General features: G+C 47.3%; 1 protein-coding gene across 1 annotated transcript in view; it reads right to left on the bottom strand.

Annotated features, from left to right (window-relative positions):
• The window catches only part of Thbs2 (thrombospondin 2), a 28,876-nt gene extending 13,222 nt beyond the window's left edge, over positions 1-15,654 (bottom strand). Inside the window, exons 1-13 of the mRNA XM_031352831.1 lie at positions 15,362-15,654; positions 12,754-12,905; positions 11,142-11,698; positions 9,276-9,360; positions 7,251-7,447; positions 5,525-5,665; positions 4,744-4,840; positions 3,107-3,277; positions 2,684-2,860; positions 1,731-1,904; positions 1,395-1,522; positions 1,166-1,318; positions 110-328 (exon numbers count right to left, since the gene is read on the bottom strand). Of these exons, the coding sequence (XP_031208691.1) occupies positions 110-328; positions 1,166-1,318; positions 1,395-1,522; positions 1,731-1,904; positions 2,684-2,860; positions 3,107-3,277; positions 4,744-4,840; positions 5,525-5,665; positions 7,251-7,447; positions 9,276-9,360; positions 11,142-11,698; positions 12,754-12,805 (2,151 nt within the window). The 5' untranslated portion in view covers positions 12,806-12,905; positions 15,362-15,654. The remainder of the gene's footprint in view (positions 1-109; positions 329-1,165; positions 1,319-1,394; positions 1,523-1,730; positions 1,905-2,683; positions 2,861-3,106; positions 3,278-4,743; positions 4,841-5,524; positions 5,666-7,250; positions 7,448-9,275; positions 9,361-11,141; positions 11,699-12,753; positions 12,906-15,361) is intronic.
• Positions 15,655-20,875: the final 5,221 nt, after the last annotated feature.

Consider the following 20,875-nt stretch of genomic DNA (forward strand, 5'->3'; position numbering starts at 1 on the left):
TCCCTATACTGACTGAAGAGGGATTAGGACACAGACCCCCTGACAATGACTCAAGGAGGGACTGAAGCAAAGAGTCCTAGCTCTTAGCCTGACTGACTGTGACTCTCACCTTGACACAGTGGTAAGTGGCATTGGTAGCACACACCAGGTTGCTGTTGGGCCAGCCATCCAGGTCTGAGTCTTCCCCGCAGATGAGCCCATCACCTGCATAGCCAATCTGGCATTCACACTTGTACATGGGGTCACTGAAGTGGCCCAGGTAGATGCACTCTGCATGTTTGTGGCAGCTGTGAGTCTTGTCCTTGCATGGATTCTCTGGCTCACACACCTAGAAGATCAAGAGAAATATGAATTATAGACAGGACTTGCTAGGGAAGAAGTTGGCCACGGGCACCCCTGAGAATCTGAAGAGACTAGCTCATTGGGAGAGGACATGGAGACTTTGACATCACGCTGGGTTCTTAAAACATTAATTTCTCAGGAAGCCCATGAGTATTTTTTTTAGTGGTTATCTGAGCCAGATAAATATCATTTTTGAACTTACCATGTAAAACCACTTCCCATGGCTTTGTTGTGACCCCCAAAGCATGGGTTTGAATCCATATCCATGTACTGTAGCTTCAGAGGCTCATTGGAGGTGTATCAGAGATCCTCCAACTTCAGCTTATCAGTGCTCAATCTCACTCTCTGTCTCTCTGTCTGACTCTGTCTCTGTCTCTGTCTCTGTCTCTGTCTCTGTCTCTGTCTCTCTCTCTCTCTCTCTCTCTCTCTCTGGCTTCTGCCATGCAATGACAACTCAGAGACATGGACTAGGTACCTGGTCCTTGGTCTTGTGTTTCCAGATTCTAAAATTGTGAGAAATAAATCTTTGTCCTGTATCCCTATCTGCCTTGGTATTCTGCTATAGCATCCTAGGACTGACCAAGGTGTCATTGCTACCCTGAAGGTCATAGACCCTTTGCATGAAACATCTGGATTCCTCTGTATCAGTAAAAGAGGCAGCAGATGAACAGAGCCTGAGAGGCTTCCATAAGAAAGGCTCCCCTCTGCATTCCTCTCCCAGCAAGGCTGCCCTTTCCCTTCCCTTCCATTCCATCTCCACTTACGTAGACTTACCTGACTCTTTCAAGCCTTTAGATACACAGGCAAGGCCAGAACCACTTACTTGTTTTTCTGTTCTAGCATCCTCCAGGCCAACTCCAAAGGGCTGGCTCCCCTTGTAGCGTGGTGGACAAGGCAGGCAGTGGAAGCCGGGGTTGGTGTTGACACAGCGGGGAGCTTTGTTAGTTGAGAAGCAGATATCTGTGACCACAGCACACTGTGACGACAAACAGAAGTAAGCTTCTCTCCAGATCTCCATAGGACACCCAGCTGCCCAAGGCAGAGGTACCAACCTCATCCAGGTCCTCACAGTGGGTCCCATTGCCCAGAAAGCCCACAGGGCAAGAGCCACAGGACCAGGATCCATCAGGGAAGCTGTTGCACTTGGCTCCAGGAAAACACGGATTGGATAAGCACCCATCTGCGTGGAGGAAGGGAGATAAGGCTAAGACTAGATCACACACACACACACACACACACACACACACACACACACACACACATACATATACACGTGATCACACATACATAAATACATTCAAGTATGCATGCCTTGTCTCCCATAGGGTAGCTCCTATCACACACACACACACACACACATACACACACATACACACACACACACTCACCAATAGGGCAGCTCCTCTTGTTGCACATTTGGTGTTCTGTTACATCCCCGACACAGTCCTTCCCTCCATACTGGGGCTCAGGACTGTTGCAAACACGTGTGCGCTCACGGATCCCTCCAGCACAGGTAACTGTACAGGCCGACCAAGGGGACCAGGGGCTCCAGCGGCCATCAACTATAGAGAGAAGCAGGGAAGGTGGATGAGAAGAGGATGGAGAGATACAGATATGACTGGCACTAGCAAGAGCAAAGGGAAAATAAAGTCAATATCCTGGTTATCCCAGGGTAGTTGAAGAAACAGGGGTATAAGGGGAAATGGAGGGCTGGCTTACTGTGATTTCCACAGCCATGATTCAGAGAGTCATATTGATTTCAGAGTTGCTGATAGATTGCGTGTGTAAAATCCTTACAATCTTTTATAGCCAGAAGCCTGAGTTTCCTTACCAAGCCAGGCCTGCAGATGACCAGCCTCCAATCTGATACACTTTGTGAGACTGATTCTTATTGCATTGGGCAGGAGGGCAGTGAAGATCTGGGTGGACTACCTGTTGTGGAAGCAATCCCCCTGCATCCAGTGTACTGTGAGAACTCAGTCTTCCTGAGGATGTCCTGGTATACTAAGCTGTGAGTCCCATAAGAGTCACCTTGGTGTAACTAAGACAGGCAAAGCCCTGACCTGAGCTTCAGGTCCAAGTTCACATTCTGGCTTATTTTTCTGTAGGTGATAATCTCTGTTCACTTGACTGATCTGTGCAAGGCACAGAGGGCCTCGGGCTAACTCAGGAAATCAGGGTGTGGAACCAGGGGTCGTCACCGATGTCATGGCAACAGAGCAGTCACACCCCCACTGCCAAAACTGCACTGGCTTTTGATTTAGTAAGCAGATTAGGTTGGAACAGGCTTTAGTGACCAGCAGCTGTCAGCCCCATGGCATTGCCAGCAGCACCTACTCACTTGGGCACGGAGCACGCTGACAGGGTTTGGTTTCCCGGCCACTGCCCTTGCAGTTCTTGCCACCCATTTGGGGCACTGGCGAGTTGCAGAGACGTATGCGGGTGACATTGCCAACTCCACAAGTCACAGAGCATGAAGACCAGGGTGACCAGTGACTCCAGCCTCCATTCTGACGGACTGGTACAGGAAACACAAAGAGGTCAACATCCCAGGCTATGACCCCGCACTGGGCAAGCCCAGAGATCTGCCTTCCAAGCTAAGCCATGTTTCCAATGGAGAGGGCTGGAGAGAACATGGCCTCACCCAGGAGAAAGCTTCTCACCCGGAAAAACCTTCCCCGTGGTCACAGCCTCCAGACGCCATCCAATCATTGCTGTTGGCCTACGCACATGGGGAACCATCCACCCTGCCCTGGACACTCACTTCTCGTATCACATTTGCCCAGGCTGCATGTCCTTGTCTGAATGGAGGGGCCCAGGCAGGTGTTGCTGGTGACATCACAAGACCGGCCTCTTTGCTGGGTCCCAGAGCCACAGGTGACAGAGCACTCAGTCCATTCTGCCCACGGAGACCAGCCCTCATCGCTGTCTGCAGCTAGTCAAGAAGGTAGACAAACACATGAGGTTGGGTCCTCCCTCTCTACAAGGCCTAGGGAGATCTGGCACTACAACCATATGGGGCCTGCTTTGGGGACTTAATAGGAAAGAGCTTGGCAGGCGGAAGGTTCTATGGGAAGAACCTATCACCTGGGCAAGAGCTTAAGTGTCATCAAAAGGAGGAGAACACTGAGTAATGAGGAGCAAGTCATCCACATCTGTTTAGAGAAGCTGGCTCCAAAAAATAGAATGCTGAGTCTTATCTACAGGACACATCTTCAAGGTCACCAAGAGGCCATTTCTACACAGTTTCTGTTGACTCGTATAAGGTAACAACATGTCTACCACTGGTTTAAATTAGAAGCTGCATAGTTTATTTCCAAACACTTTAAATTAGTGAAAATTCAATAAAAAGGCAACTCTCTGGAATACATTTCTTATAGACACATAGGGTATGGCGTACCAATGTTGGGGCATGGACTAAAGGTAAAGTACATAGTAGGTCTTTTAGTAGGTGTCCCTTAGTAGGGGCCTCTCAGTAGGGTCCCTTAGGATAATGAAAGAAGGAAAGGAGAGCGGCCGCACAGACAACACTGAGGTCAGACATCCTAGCTGTCATAGCCAAGCTGCCTATTATACCATTGCCCTTGACAATATAGGGGAAGCAGACTCAGGCACCCAGCACTGTGGCAGTAGCATTGCTGGGTTGAGCAGGTAGCTGGGATTCTGGAAACACACCAAAAGGAAAGAGCGAGCTCAAAAACAGGCCAGAGGCATCCCGAACACTCAGAGATGGTGACTGGGTGGGAAGGGCTGCCCACTCATGCTGGGAAGCCATAGTTGAGCACCACTGGAGGCCAGATCCAGAGCACGGACACTGGAATCCACAGATTAACGGTATTCTGAGTGGGGCAGCTCGGGCACTTCCAGAGTGCATCCAAGCCTCCAGGGCTCCTGATGTCAGCCTTGCTCTGTCTCCACAGGGTCGGACCTCACAGAACTGGCTCCTCCATGGACTCAGTCTGGGTCACTTGGACCATGTCTCTGTTACTTGAATCCCTCATTGAGTAAGAGTCTCTGAATTTTGTGTTTATTTACTGTATCATGGGTTTCGAAGCAACTGTTCACTCAGCCTAGGTCTAGCTGCAGCTCCTGACTCACAGCGGCTACTGACAAGAGGGCCTTGTTCTTGGCCTGGGAGTTGGAACTTTGGTCCCTACAGGATCACTGGGGCCCTCCTTGTCTGGGGTGAGCCAGAACAGGACAGCTGCAGACACTTAACTTCTAGAACTCTCAATGGCTTCCTGGCCACTGGCTAGTAGCTGAAGCGGGGGCCTAGCCACCCTCTGCTCCCCTCCACTGCCTATCTCTAGGAATCTGAGCCTCACCCTCCTCTATTCAAGCCACAGAACAAATAAACAGATGCTAAGAAGACTCACAACATGCTCACTACAGGGGACTTACAGTGGGAACAGGATGGACAGCACTCTCCTTCCACAAAAGATGGGTTGGCACAAGTTGCAGGTGAGCAGGTGATCTGATGGCAGACTGTTTTAAATTTCTGAAAGTATAGAAAAATATATGGAAAGCAGTCCTTTGTCATAACGGACATTGTCACAGGAGCTGGGTGGGGGTGGTCAGTAGGATGGCTAGGTATTTTTCTGACTCCAAATCCTACTTCAAATATAGGATTTGGCCAGGCCCAAGGGAACTCTGTGAGCACCCATACTCTGTCCTCCCACCTCAAGCAGAGAGATGACAGCACCATCTTTTGAGTCCTCTGGGTAGAGAAGAAAAAGAATGACAGGGTATTCCCAGATCTCTGGATAACTGAGGTCAACACAAGGACAGGGAACAATAAGAAGAAACTAAGCCTACTGCATTTTCTCGATGCTAACTAGACATCTCCGCTGAGCTCTGAGGCCCTGTCAGAGATGAGCAAACCGGAGGAAAACTGAGGCAGCTCCATTCCTACTGTTCCTCTCCACAGAACAATGCTGGACAAGCCAATCCACACTCTGGGTTGTGGTTTCTTTATGCACAGCACAAAGAAGTCGAAGTTACATTTGTGTGGACTTCTATGTCTGTGGCTCTCTTACTGAGCCTCTTATCTATTTGAACATCATTTATACTTATGTACTGAGCAGGCCATTGCCAGCCGTTAGGATCTGTGTATATCAATTTGAACAGGCCTACGCTATGCAGGGCATTTCTGCCTCCAGGAGGATTCGTCTCTGGAACTCACCTTGCAGGTACATGTGGTACAACTGTCCACAACCCAAGTTTCATTCTCTGCAAAGATTCTGCCCTCCTGCACACAGGCTGACATGTTCCTTGTCTTCAAAGGGCCCCCAATGAGCTCCAAAAGGAACTGGTTATCACTAGACTGGAAACAGAGGTGAGAGTTAGGATAAGCATCAAAGGCCCTCCTTCAATGAGGAGCTTAGGTCAAGCAGCGCAAGTATCAGGTGTAGGTGTGACTCTGCACGCAGACACTGGGGCCTGGTTAAGACAGATGGCACTGCAAACCCACACAAACTTTGCAACGAAGACCGCGCTGCAGAGCTCAGCTACACACACTGTCTCCATGATTACCCTACCTCTTCTCTGCTCACAGATAATATCAAACACATAGTCATCCATAAATAATGTCTCCTCAACCTCCGAGCTGACCTTGCCTCATAGATGAAAGAAAGATGACCATTGTGCACAGTGGGCAGGTATCAGGGGAGAAGGGAGGGGGCCATTCATGATTGGCACAAAACAACACAGCCACAATTCTGGTCATCCAGATATTATGCCAGGCAATGGAGGCAAAACTTACAAATCAGATAAGCCCTCATTGAAATGCTACTAAACATGTACGTATTTACCTCGGCCAGCTCAGCACTCTCTATAGGTTTCTCACAAGGTTCTCCCAAGGTGAAATAGAATACTAGGCCTTAGGGATCAGATGAGTGTTGCAAACCTTCTACTACAAACACACACAGAAACACACTACCCTGCGGCTTTGTGCAGCTTCAGGAGGTCACACATTTCCTTGACCCCATGTTAAGGGACCCAGACTGGAATACACAGCAGCTGTAGAGAAGCTGCCAGGCCCTGTGCTCAACTCCTGCCTCTCCTAAGCTCTGTTGCCAGGTCATCTGGCAAGCCAGTCAGGACCATCACCATGTGGGAACCTCAGTATCTTCTGGTGTCATAAGGAATTAAGTGATGCCACTAGGGGACCCGTACTAAGAGGCAAACGGCAGTAGAAGAGGACTTTTCCCAAAAAGACAGTGTCACAGACCACCCTGCACAGGTCCTTGGGGATGGGCCTTTCTTCCCCTGCCAATGAAAGGAGCCTTTCAGGAAGTGTTTGAGAGGAGTTCTCCCTGTCCCTGCATCTCACAATTTCACAGGTATTATTGGCAAGCACAGCTGGAAGACCATGCGACTCTCCCTCTTCAAAGCCACAGAACTCTCACTCCAGAGCGTGTGACTGTCCCCTGCTTCCACACACTTCGAGACACACATTCATGTCTGTCAGCCTTATAAAACTGGAGGGCAGAGACAATTTCTAAAGCCCGTGACTGCTCCTCTCAACACTCAGCTGCTCACATGAAATGTCTTCCTCTGTGTGGATGGCTTTTACCCTCTGGGAGATGCATTTCTCAGAGCCACAGATTCATTATAGAGCACATGTGGCCCCTGACTGTGTTTTTTATTTGCAACACTTCTTACATCTCTCCATCTTCCCTCTCACTAACTTGTGGTAGGCCAGAATTCCTGAAGGGCCTGACTGGGGTGTCCCCCTGATGTGGCTTTCTAATCAAAGTTCCTCCAAAGCAGTGAAGTATGAGTCCCCAGAGGCCTGACTGGCTGTCTGGTGAGGCTGCCAGAGGGCTGACTCCTGAGGCTTCCCTGACAGACTGGTGTCTGTCGCCACTACCCTCATTTGCCACCTCTACCCTCCACCAGGTACCCACCACTCTCTCCAAGTTCTTGCTCAGCTGGTTCACCACGACATGCAATCCAGACAGTTCATTCATCATGTTGCTTAGCTCCTCACAGGAGTGCGTACACACTTCCTGTGCCTTCTCCACACCCTGGACCACCAGATCTGTGGTGATGTGAGGGCTCAGATGAAGTGTCTCTGTATGTTCACTGATGGTGTTGACTTCAGCTAAAGGAAAGAGAGGATTTTAGTGGAGCACAGTCCCCGGGGAGTCAGACTGGCAACTGTAAGCTGGCACCCATTGACTTGGTCACCAGAGCACATCCCTGGGGTGTCATCTCTGTAGCTATAAACCAGCACACATAAAAATCTCTGCTGCCTTGGAGTGGCCACATGCTAAATTGTATCCATCAACTCAAGAACATTTGGTGGCCACTGCTTCCAGTTAAGACCCTGTTTGGCAAGAGGAAACACTTTGTATGATTTCCTAGTAGGGCAGAGGTCCAGACTAGGAACAGAGAAAGGCAGAGCAGAGCAATGGGAGACAAGTCATTTGTAAAGCAGGGCCATACATCACATACCTCAATCAAACTGAGTTGAGAGACACTGCCTTTTCCTCATCCTCAACCCCAAGTCTGTTCCTCCAACACATAGCCCATGTACTCACCCCTCCCTCCAGCCTTCCTATGCTCCCGTTCAACCTGAGTGCCCATTCATGGGCTTCCTTTCAGAATAAAAGCCTACTCAGGTATCTTCACACCAGAGACATGAGCCCCCAAGACACACTATCTTCTCTCTACACAATATGTTTTGCTGTCGCTCAAATGCAGACACTCAGAGTCCTGGCACAATCACATGGAGTCCGCCTGGACCACACATGCATGCACTCCTTGATTCCCAAGTAGCTCTGAGACAAGTCCAGAAACAGAGTTATTCCAAGTCAAGCTACAGTGAAGAGCTCCAGGGAAAGACAGGCTCCAGGGAAGGACAGACAGACAGAATGACAGGCATTCACTCCACAACTGAGGTTTTATTACTTGGGCTCAAAAATCTTGTAATCTACATGGCTCACTGGGAGCTGGTAATTTCCAGTGTGCAACTAACCATAAAAAAGCCATGCTAGTATAAGTATTTTTTATAACCAAGTAGAGGGACACTATTAAATAGTGTATTTAAGGGGATTTTATTCATCATTTATCTTGTTTGTGCTTTTTAAACCTTTAACTTATTTAAAATACTTCTTTTCATATCTTAGAGTTAACAAAGTAAACCAATGTGTGCCTTTGTTCACCCCTGCCTCTGCCATGGTGGGTTTGGACTGAATGATAGAAAGATGTTTGAACCAGTGTGCATCTCCCAGATATATACCAGGTTCTACAGCTGTGAAATTTGAATGGCTTAGCCTTGAAACAGAGAAATTCCCATTTTAGCAAACGTCCAAAAAGCCATCCTCTGAGACTGGGCTCATGAGCTTACTCTCTGAACAAATAGAATATTCAAGTCTGGTATGACCAGCGGAAGTCCCTGCCAGGGCCAAGATCTTAGTAAAGAACTCATCGTGGGCCCTGACTTCCAGAGGAATGCACATAAACCCAGCTAGTCCAGTCTTTCTCTCCATCTTAAGAGAACAGATTTAGACTCCTGTGTAAGTGTGTTTTATTATGAAGGGCTCAGAACTTCCAGATAGGTTTATGTGTTTGCTTTTAATAGTTCTTTGTGTTGCCAACTTGTAACCCTGAACCTAAAATATTCTGTTGAAGAAGTGTAGGTATTAGAATATTTTCAGAAGCCATGAAAAGGATGAATGGTCTTGATCATGGACTGGAATATCTCATCAGAACCCTAAAATTGGGATTATTATTCTTAAAAATCTATTCAGAATTGATCCTAGACAACTTATCATTTTTAAGGACTGGAAGTCTAAGCTGACCAGCAAACTCACCCACAGAGGATAAAAATACTTAACCCCGAATCTCGACTAGGGTACGAGAACACACATGGCCCATCAGCAACCCACCAGGACAGTACAGAAACTCCTAGAGCAGAGCTTACCCACCTCCCTGGCTGTGTTGACAGCCTTTTTTGCTTAGAATATCTTCCACGGAATCTGCAAACACGAGATGGACATTCTGCAGCAAGCCCTAGAGGGAGAGAGGAGCAGGGATGCAGGTAAACCATAAGCTACATGGAAGCTGATGACACTCTGCAAATGCAGAGTACAAGATTCCAATCACTGGAATCACTGGGTCACTTCTGCTTTAATCCAACAGGTCTGAAGTTACCAGTTACCCTATTCCTATTATTTCAAAAATGTTGCTACACCACACACACGCACACACACACACACACACACACACACACACACACACACACGGGGTTATCATAAAACATTTCTAACTAGGAAAAGACTAACTTTGAAGAAGAATCAGGGAGGCCTAGGGACAGGCAACTTCTGTCCTCTGTACATTACCAGGTAGACATGCTTGGGCTATTTCCTTAAGTAGAATGGAAATGTGTTGTTGTTTGTGATTCAAGCCTCAGAAACATCCAGGTTCACACAAGGTGGTCCCTGGGTCACACCAGAAGGAAGCTAATGCTGTAATAGACTGGGCCAGTCAGACAGCCAGAGGAGCACCTGACAAAGTATAGCCTACCTAGGCCCGTTACTAAAATAACTAATCTCTGACATATACTTATTTCCAAGAATAAATGCATGCTTGCCAGAAGGCAATGGTCAGATGTCCATCCTTTCATCTGCAGTGAGAGAGGAATGGATACACTCATCAGAAGTTAAGACAGCATAGGCAGAAAGTCCGTTGACCACACTTGAACTTGAGAACACACTTTTGGTTGTTCTCTGAGGTTATAAGACTGACCAGGAGCCATGGCTTGCCTCTGCCCAGCATTGAGAGGAAGGACCAGAGTGCAATGTTAGTGGGCCATAAATAAAGTCAAAATACAGAGCCTCAGTACTACTCTACCATCAGTGAATGGTCTTCATGCCAGAGAAAGAATGAATAACCCCCTAGAAAGCCATTAAAATTGGGGGTGTCTGTGTGGACCTGCCATTACAGGTTCTAAATTCCTAGTTTTAGAAGGACCCAAACTTCTTAAGCCTCAATGAAGGGTTTGGGGGATCCACTCACAAAGCAGCAGTTTTTCTTTAAGGAACCCAGTCCCTCTTTAGTGCCCCAATAACTTCATTCCCAGAGCAAGGGCTAGGATGGGATTTCAGGGCTACTAAAGTACCTTGGGGTTTCCTGGAACATGAGGATTCTTTCCCTCAATACCTGACTCAGGCTTCCAAGAGCAACATATCTGTGACACAATTCTGCCTCACATAGCTTAAGAATGTGTATTCTATGCATACTGAGTTGATGGTTTTGAATATGTGCTTACACAAGAGCCATGTGTACAAAAGTGTGGTGCACATGTGTGTGCATGACCTCTTACATGTCCCTTGTGTATGTGTATGTCAGTATTATACTTATAAGTGTGAATGTCTGTTGTGTGTACACATATATAAATGTGTGTATTTATGAGGATGTATGGACATGGCATACAAGCTTCTGCGTGCCTGTACAATGAGTATAAAAATATTGTGTAAGCTAATACATATAAACAAGTATGCACTTGTGGTAGATATATAGGTATGTGTGTATGTGATATGTTCATACACTTGAGTGTGTACATGTGTGTGCATATTATATAAGTATAGGTACTTAAAAGTAAGCACAAGTGAGCATGTGTGATGTATATGAATGTGCATGCAGTATGTACAGGTGTGAAAAGTGTGCACACATGTTACATGCTTCTCCAAAGAAGGATTATATCCTTTCCAGCACAAAAGCTACACTGAGTTGTCCCATGCTGCGATCTCCCTACAAGGCTCTATCCCATGACTGCCATGCTACATACGCACCCGGAAGTGACTCTCTCGAGATGCACCTTTGGCCACGTACATCTTGCTCCTGTCTGCTTCCAGCTGCTCATAGAACGGTTCTTCCAGGGTGACACTGTCAATAAGATCGCAGCCCACATACAGGCTATAGGTGTCACTGGCCACCTGCACAGTCACATTCTTCCACTGGGAGTCAGCCAGGCCCACATCCTCCAGGAAGTTGGTATGCTGATTGCCCTCTACCCAGTAGTTGAGGTCCAAAGTGTCCCCTGGGCCATTGGACACAATCTCAAACTGCCTCTGGGAGGTGCCGGAGCCTTCCAACACCAGGAGTGTTCCACGAGACTTGCGGTCCTGCTTCAGCTGGGCCGTGAGGAAGAAGCCCTCCTTTCTCCTTGCAAGCTTGACAATTCTGTTGAGGTCATCTGTGTTCACTGGGGGGATGTAATCAAACCGTACAAAACGGTAGGCGGGCACCCCGGGGTCAGGCCCTCGGAACTGCTTGGCACCGATGGTCTTCCGGTTAATGTTGCTGATGCTGAAAAGGTCAAATGAAGTGTCCTCACCGTGGTCACCGGCTGCCAAAGGGAACCGCAGGGGCACAGTTACCACAGGCTGATGCTGAGGCTTCCTAGATGCAGGCTGGAGAGCCATAAGCTCACAAGGGCTTTCTCTACGACGTATTCCCCCACCCTAGCTGAGCCTGAGCAGTCTACCCACCATGCTGGAGGCCCGCTTTCTCCACAACTGCAGTGCAGCAGGTGTTCTGGGCCTTCCCAGAATCCAGAACCTGGCTTCATCCATAAATGTCAGCACTGTGCACCTGCTCACATCTCCCTGCAGGCCCCTGAATTCCAGCCCCTAACCCCTGCTGTTCTTTGTCCCAGATCTGGGCTGAGTACAGCCTCTCCTCCATCTTGTGACTGAGGCAGAGAGGGGCTGAAAGGGGGACGTTAGACTTTATTGCCCATGGTATTTCAGCATCCACTGATGCTGGGGATGATATTCTTTCTCAAACATCTTCTCATTTCTACAGAAAGACCATCAATCAATAGTAAATAAATAGTGTGCACTATGAACCGGTCTCTGAGACAACAATAGACCTCACCCTATCAGTAACTGTTTGAAGTCACCATTGAGCTGCCAATGAGAAAATCATCAAACCCCATCAGAATTAATCAATAATTCAAAATAATACACCAACAAGAATATTAAAACACTTGATGAGAGCACAGCTTCTCATCAAGTAACTGACAACTGAAAACACAGAATAAATATTGTCATTTTTATAAAGGTATTGACAGTGGCACAATTAAAATAATTAGACTGTGACCATTGTTACTAAATATGGCAGTTTAAGTTTTATAAATTATTTTATAAACTAGAATAATGTACCACGGTCAAGCTGTGTGAAGCAAGCATCTCACTACCAGGTGCAGTGCACTGGTCTATTCCTAGTTTCCAAAAGACGATCGCTCTGTGCTATACAGACTTAGAAATCTTTGATTTTCTTCATTTACAAGCATGTTAAAACGGCTTCATATGCAAAACACAACTACAGCTGCTTGCTGGTCTCCTGCCTGAAGCTAAGCCACCACTGCACACAGAAACGAAAAGAAATAGCCATCCTTACCATAAGCTCTTGGCCCTATGCCCAGAGCCAGCAGGGCCAGTGCCCAGAGCATCCTGTCTCCACCTGGGACACTTAGGAGAAAACCAAGAACCTCGTGGTTGAAGAGTGCACAGCTACAGCCGGAGTGTCACTGGGAGGTTTGTTCACGTGACCTTTGAAAAACAGTTTTCACACAAAAATCAGGAGCAAATATATGTGTGGGAAACAAAACTCCAAACAGCATACTTTCATTCCAATTAGATTCTTCCAACTGCTACTAGCCTTTATCCCACTACTTCTCCCTGGCGTGGAGGTGAGGGGGGTCCTGAGGCTGCTTGCTGTGCTATCACCATAACAACTCGGGGTTCCTGTGGCTGTGATGGCGCCTGCTCTTTGGAGGAGCCAGTAGAGGATATACCAGAGCCTTGTTTCCCTAGGGACTCTACTATAGCCCAGTTGCAAGATTTAAGTCCAGGAGACCTGAACCCAGGCAAATCTCCTGGCTGGTGCAAAGACGCTGGAGAGGCATCTACGTAAATGTCCAGGAAAATCAGTTATGCATAACTTCATTAAATGTAATCAATACTAACTGCATTTCAAAGTTTGGAATTAACCCCGTGCATTTTTCTCAGGACAAGCAGAAACTTTTCCTCAGCAAGGGGTTTTAGCCTACTTTTCTATTCTCCTGCAGGCCTGTTTTTCCATTCTCAGGGATTCTAAGTTGGCTCAGCAGACTCTGGATCAGAAGTCAGGAGGCCTGGCCTGAAGCCTGGGTTCCTCTGCTCCTGTTAACTCCTTATGGGCTTCCCTGTGCTCCACTCCCAGCTCCCCTTCCGATGACCCAGGTTCTGTTCCATGTCATTCCCTGCTCTGTGGAACTGATCCACACACTAGAGTCCCTCATCTCTGTAAGATGGCTAAAATGGTATAGCTTCTCATTGAGAAGAACATCCAAGCAGTGCCCTACTCCAGGACATTTTGGTAAGCTGGAAACAGTGCCCTCCACAAAGGGAAAGTTTCCTCCCCAGAGGGAGACAATGGGGCAAGAACTTGGTCCTGCCCTATCCACAGCACTGACCAGTGCTTGCAGGAGGCAGCCAGACATACCATGTCACTAGAGCACTAACACCAGCTTTTCCTCCCAGCTGGAAAGACGGCAATCTTTTCACCCTCTGACTAAGTTTCTTTGTCCATGGCTTGAAAAACCTTACTCTTAAAGTATCCACTTCTCTAGGTGCTAGAGAAAAACCCCATGCAAATGAATATCTCAGGAGCTCTCTGAGGCACAGACTGTGCAACTGTGGCTTGGAGGACTCCCAGTGTCAGGTCTTGAGGTGACATTTTCTGAGAATTCAAGTATAAGGTAGACCAATTGTCAGGTACTTTAGAGAATCTTCAGAGTCCACGTCTGAACCCTATCCCCGAGTCCCTATGCAGGTGTTTGCCACAGGATAGCTGCCTCTGAACTCCATCCCCAACTTTCTCCCTATTCTAAGGACAAATGCAATATGCTGTCTCTGTAAAGGCAAGTTCCATCTTAAAATGACATTTTACAGCTCAGGGTGCCTGGCATACAAACACAGAATCCATTAAACTGTGTTTTTGGTAAAACCAAGCTCAGTCAGGAGTGCCACAAGTAATCTGCAGTCAATATTAGCATCCCATCTCATCTTGTTGCCTTCCCCACATGGAAAAGGGACCAAGAAGTGAATAATATTTGGTCCTCCTGGCAACCAGTACAATTGCATCCAAGCTCCATGGGCACCACACACACACACCACACACACACACACACACACACACACACACACACACACACACACACACACACGAGCCTCTTCCCTGTCCACAAGTCCTCACTGCAGGTTATGAATAGATTTTCATAGTTTTTTTTTTTTTTGCAACAGGCTATTATCACAGCTTATATAGGTCTTACACAAGTTCACCACACAGGAACAATCAAAGTGAAAGTGTGTTTGCTGGGCGATGTCTAAACATCTTCAGCTCCTACTGTTCAACGCCTTCCCCCACCCCCTTCAGCACCGGGCCACTTTCGTTTGACTGCCTCTGGTTTCCAGCTCTTTTGTATGCAAATTAGCCAAGCAACAACCCAAACACAGTCCCTTCAGTACACTTCCAGCCCTGCACATTATAATTATAATGACAGCAACACTTGTTCAGCTCTTACTAATGTTTAGAGTCAGATCGCTATAATCCCGTTGATTATTTTCACATTTTCAAGGGATCCCTTGACATTCCTTTCTCTGCTTCCTCTTCCATAGCAAACTTTGGTAGAGAAACTTTCTTATTTTCAAGTAGAAAATATCAGTGCCCCCCGCCCCCCTCCCCAAACCCAGCATCCTTGGACTGAAGCCAACAAGACCCTCATAGTTTCACAGGGTTCCTGCTGTGAGAGACCAGGAAAGGACTCGATACCCCCATCCCCACCCCTGACAAATACAGCAGTGAATGTTCCTGGCAGGTCAGTAACTATGCAGGGCAGACACAGTTGAGGAAGTTGAGGCTAGGTGTCAGAGGCCACAGCTGGACTTCCCTTTTAGCCTCCTGGAAACCACAGCCTCTTCGGAAAGATCACAGCCAATGAAATGTCTTAGAAATAAAAAGGTACCTGATGTGTCTGAAAGTGAATGATGACCGACGTCAGTGCTCTGAGTCTGTCCTGAGGTGACTAGCTGCCGCTGGAGAGGAGAGGCCTGACCAGGGAAGCTGCAGACGTCGGACTTGCTCTCTCTGCCTCCAGGCAGTGACCGGCTCCTTTATAGGCCCTTTCCCCAGGAGGCCTGTCAATCAGACACATGCGGAGGCACGTTTAATTCATTCTTTTGAAGGAGTGTCATAATTCCTCCTCTGGTCTCACCATTTGCTCAGAGTACCTGGTTACCCAGTCCAAATCCAGCCCCTCAGAACTAACGCCCCTCCTACATGTCCACCCAAGCTTTCCAGACAGGGGCCCTGGGAGGAGTCAGACAAGAGGGGCAGGCCGGGACTCACTTTTCCTGTCTTCTCTCAGGAAATAAAATGCTATAAATAAAACCAGCAAGATTGGCTGGGACTCCCCATTTTGCTGAGGAGAAAAAAAAAAATGCCAATTCTATGCTTTAAATGTGTTTCAAATTACCCAGTGTGATACTGGCCTTTCTAAAGCAAATGAGTAACAGTCAAAAAGACAGGACAGACAGTAAGTTTACCACTCTGCTGGGAAGTTATTATAGTCAAAGAATTAATTTCATCATATGCGAAAAAAGAATTTACCATAAAAGAGAGCCCGCCCATTGTATCTCAGACCTGCTTCTCAGGAGAACAGATTTTAATTTAAACTTACTTCATCTGTTCAGTCAAGGCCTGCAATTCTCTGTGACCAAGGCTCCCTGAGGAAACCCTGTCCATCCGTCTGCACCCAAGTCTTGTTGGGACAGCTTTCCCAAGTGTGGGAATCCTGCAGTTAGAGGCAGTCCTCATGGTTAACAAGATGGGCGGCGGGGGGTGGGGGGAGGGCAACTTAGAAACTTGGTGAGAATAGGGGCAGGATCGTGACCTCATCACACCCCAAAATTTATATAACCATGGCAGAGGGCCAGACCTAAGTCCAAGGGGGTTAAAGCCAGTGCTAGGGTGCATGGTAGCTAGATGGGATGGGGGTCATCCCTAAGGAAGGCGGTCGACAGGAAAGACATGGTGGGATGGTGATGCACCCAAGCTCAGAGAAGATGGTAGATTTGTGGCATCTCCCACAACCTTTGCTTGAGCTTCATTCTTTATAGATGATGTTCAAAGCCTTTCAGGATATTTATCTGGGTTGACATGTGATGCTAAATAAGTCAAGTTTTACTTAAAGAAAAGGAGAGAGAAATTAAATGGAGAACGTGCTTGGCCACTTTCTGTTCTAGGCAGGAGACTTAAGGGAAGGATCCTGACATTGTGCTGGATCCTCTTCATTTGGGACCAAAGTGGGCAGGGAAGCAACAGACACCAGGACAAGGCCCCCTGGCCCCCCGGCCCTGCTGATCTCCAATCTGTGTTTCTGTTGAGGTGAAGGAAGCAGTTTACGACAGGGAGATGAGGAAAAGGAGGGTGCAGTTGGAAAAGCCTTCTCTCTTCCTAAGAAATATCACTCTCTAATATTAGTTTCTAGACCTACAACGTAGCTCAGGAATAAAGGTACTTGCCAGGAAGCCTCATACCCCGAGTTGGAACCTTTGAACCTACATGGTGGAAGGGGGAAACTCCTCCCCACAGTTGTCCTCTGACTCACGGGCTGTGATACAGGTGTATACACACCCAAACACATACACATACCTCCATACAGAAACCAGTCACATATAATAAAACTTTAAAATAAATATATTATTTTCTAATTTACAAAGACAAGAGAGTAGTCTCTGACTGTACATCTTTGAAGGAAGATACATTGCTTTGAGTTACCAAATGAATGGCAAAAACCTTCATTTTAACTAAAATACTTAGCCTCAAATTTGTATTTGGATTCAAACCCTGAAGGGAGATGTCACCAGGCTCCCTGAAGAGGTTTCAGTGCCTAACTGCCCCTCTGCTGCTTACAGTGGGACCCTATATGGCAGAGATTACAGGGTAGAGCAGAGGGCATAGGGTATAGGAAGGGTACACTCTGCAGCCTGCAGGGCTCCCTGTGGCTGCTAAAGTGTAGAAAGATTTCACCTTTGAAATATCACACACACACACACACACACACACACACACAAACAAACAAATCAAGAGGGTTTGATGGAAGAGGTGACATGAGTTGAGAGCGAATAATGTGGATGGAGCCTTGGGAAAGCAAGGAACAGACGAGGCAGAGACCTATGTGTAGTAGAATCAGTGTTGAAATGAGCTCCTAAGGCAGTGGCTGCTGAGAGCTATGGGTGAGTCCAGCCACGACTCCAGGAATATCCCAGGCAGGAAGTCATGGAGCTGGTGACATTGCTCCTCATGTCCACTCTATAGCATAAAGGGGACTCTCCCAGCCACCTCATTTAGTGCCCTTAGAAGGGGTATGATGTAGCAACAGAGCCAGTAGAAAGATAATAAAACAACTGGAGTTCTCCAAGTAACATGTGAGGAAGGTACAAGACACAGAGATGGGTAGAGAGGAAGGTCTGAGGGATTGTGTGTCCACCGGACCCTGGGGATGTTAATTTGCTGGACCAGGGTCTGCATATATAAGAACATTAAGATGAGGTCATGTTAAAGGAAGTGTGTTCCCACCAACTGCTTCTGTCTTTGTTAGAAGAGAAGAACTTCAACTCACTGACAAGAATGATAGTGATCAGAGAGACTTGCCCAATCCTGGCTGGGCAGCTGCGGGAGTGCCGCACTGTAAAGCACATTTGAATGCTTCAGGGTGGTCAGCTCTGTGCAGAGCCCTCATTAGGTTTGGTCTGAGGACTCACTACTGATGCTTTCTGTGAGTAACTGAAACTGTCACAAGTGGCCATTGACAGGTCATTCCCTGTGTCTGGCAGCTCTGGGCAGAGAACGGTCAGCCAAGCCAACCATTCTCTGGCAACTGGCCATAATGTCTACATAGCCAAGTTGGTAACTTTGTACACTTTACAGTAATTCTAAGGATCCTCTAGCATTCTGAGATGGTCAGGACATGGCTGAAGATATGCTCCAGCAATGACCACTCTAGAAAGCCCACAGACAGCAGTAAGTGCTAGATAACTGTCGTTATATTCATCCAGGCCAGAGGAAAGCACTTCCCCTGGTGACCCAATAAAAGTGTTGGGATCGGTACAATGCTGTCTTTCACTTTCCTGAAGGGCTGATCATGATGGATTAAAATACCCTTGTCACATTTCTTTCTGGTTACCTAAACAGGTTCACTTTTCAAGTGACCTCGAAGACACACTTCCGTGCTACTCCTGGTACTGAAGCACAGGGCTCAGTGAGAGTCTCCTTCCAAGAGATCTGTCTTTGTCTGCTTTTGACTTTGTCAAAAATAGAGCAGCCTATACTGGACACACAAAGAAGAGATCTCAGAGAAGTAGCAGCAGTAGCAGCAGAGCCAACTATGGGGTGCATAGGAGCAAGAAGGGAGTCCAGAAAGTGACAGAGAGCGTCAGAACAGTGAATATAAACAAGATTGTAAGAGAACATGGAGCTCCATTCCTGGGAGTGTTCCAGAGAGCTGCCAAGCCTTAAGGCCTAGGATCCTGACATGCAAAGCTCAAAAACTGTGACACTTAGAGCCATTAGGAGCCACAGATCGTGCATGATTGACAAGGCTTGAGAGCCACCACATTAGGTGGCTCAGATGATTATCCTACAGCAGCTGCTAAGAACCAAAGGTAACTCCATTTTACCAGTGCCAGAACACTGACAACTGAAGCCCAAGGCAGTAAGACTTCAAACTGAGTTTCCAGAGCTACATGTCCCCCACCCTAGAACCAAACACATGAGCTTCTGGTTCTCAAAACTGTAAACCTCAGACTATAAGGTCTGTTGTCTTTGGTGCTCACAACCCTTTGGTATTCATGAGCCCAGGTCTGCCAGCACTAAACAAGCACTACTCATAATTTCCATGTGTTTAGCTCAAGGACTCAGCCAGCTGATTATAACCAGAATACATACAATAAAGCAGGTGTATCCTAGAGTAGTATTTATCCAGTCTGAGTATCATCAAGGACTTCTAGGAAGACTAAGGCCATAGGAGACAGAAATAGTCCCCAGGCATTGGAGCCTGGCCTAGTTGCACCATGAATTCAGATTATTGGCCTCCAGAACTGTGGGACAATCTTTGTCATTTAACCCTCACCTGACAGACACACTGCTTCACAGACATCTCACCTGGCAGAAACACTACTGGACAGAAACCTATCATGAAGAACACACAGCCTCATAGATTCCTTGCCTTGAGCTCAGTACTACAGATATCATTTACTACTATGCAAGCAGCATAATGGGAGTCCCCATTATGTCCCACAGAGGACAAGCCCTACTGATCTACTGCATCTTAGTTCAGCTCAGAGAGAAAAGCAGGGTAGCCAGTGATGTTGGTCTAATGGCAGGGGGAGGAAGGGCTAGAACAGGGCAGTGAGTGGGGAGAAGTTGGAGGAGGGACTAGAACACCCCACACAACTCTTCTGTGAACACTTCCTCAAAGCAGGATAAAAGCTTATTATACCAGTGCAAGTCAGATAGGAGGCGTTGGTGATGAAGCAAGAGGTCCTGGCAGGCTGACAGGATGAGCTGTTCTAATCATATAAACTCTGCCCCAGAGCTGGAGGTCAGTGTGATCTCCACAGGCAGCAAAATCTGTCAGATCAATGCTTTCAGAACCTGGGCATCAGACACCCACATGTGGCTGGACTGTGACCCACAGAAGGGAGCGTTCAAGTTCATCATTTGAAAGAAGTGGGGATCGTGTGGACAGGACAATGGAACAGTCCAATGGTCATGCATTCCCTCCAGATCCTGAGACTGGGCAGAACAGGAGACAGGCCTAATGAGTGATAAGCTGAGTTCAGTTCTGAGTTGAGTGTCCATGTGTCACAGAAACATACTTGTAAGGGACAGATAAAATAGTCTCCTTCATACCTAAGGTTCATAGTACTTACAGGAGTCAGAAAACCCAGCTCAGCCATCTTGGAGGTCTTGGAAGCCTTCATCCAGGAGGACATGTCTTCCACATGCCCAAGTGCATGTCCAGTGTCGCCCAGAGGGACCATGAAGAGGCTGCAGCTGCTGTGGGCAATAGGAACAGAGTACAAGGACTCTGGAAAAAGGATCAGAAGTTCAAAATTGACAATCCAGGTCCTAATTATCTGGCTTTTGTGTTCATGGTCACATTTTTGGAGAGCCACTCTGAATTGACAGAGCAAATGAGAGAAAGGCCAAGTAGACTTGGAGTGTTAGTAATATGGTTGGCCAGTGTCAATAGGGTCCTGGAAGAGTAAGGATATGCCCAGAGTGTGGCCTGAAGGCCCGTCACCCATTTACCTGCTGGTGTAAGGGGCACTCAGGAAGCTGGGGTGCAGAGATTTAGCACCATAGTGGTAAGGGACAGAATATTTGTATGTTGAGGCTTTTGTGGGGCTGGGCTTCTTCTTGGTGGAGTAACCTATTACATCTCTGCAGGTGGCACCAGCTGATGCTTGATACC

The sequence above is a fragment of the Mastomys coucha genome, unplaced genomic scaffold, assembly GCF_008632895.1.
Source record: "Mastomys coucha isolate ucsf_1 unplaced genomic scaffold, UCSF_Mcou_1 pScaffold5, whole genome shotgun sequence".
NCBI lineage: Eukaryota > Metazoa > Chordata > Mammalia > Rodentia > Muridae > Mastomys > Mastomys coucha.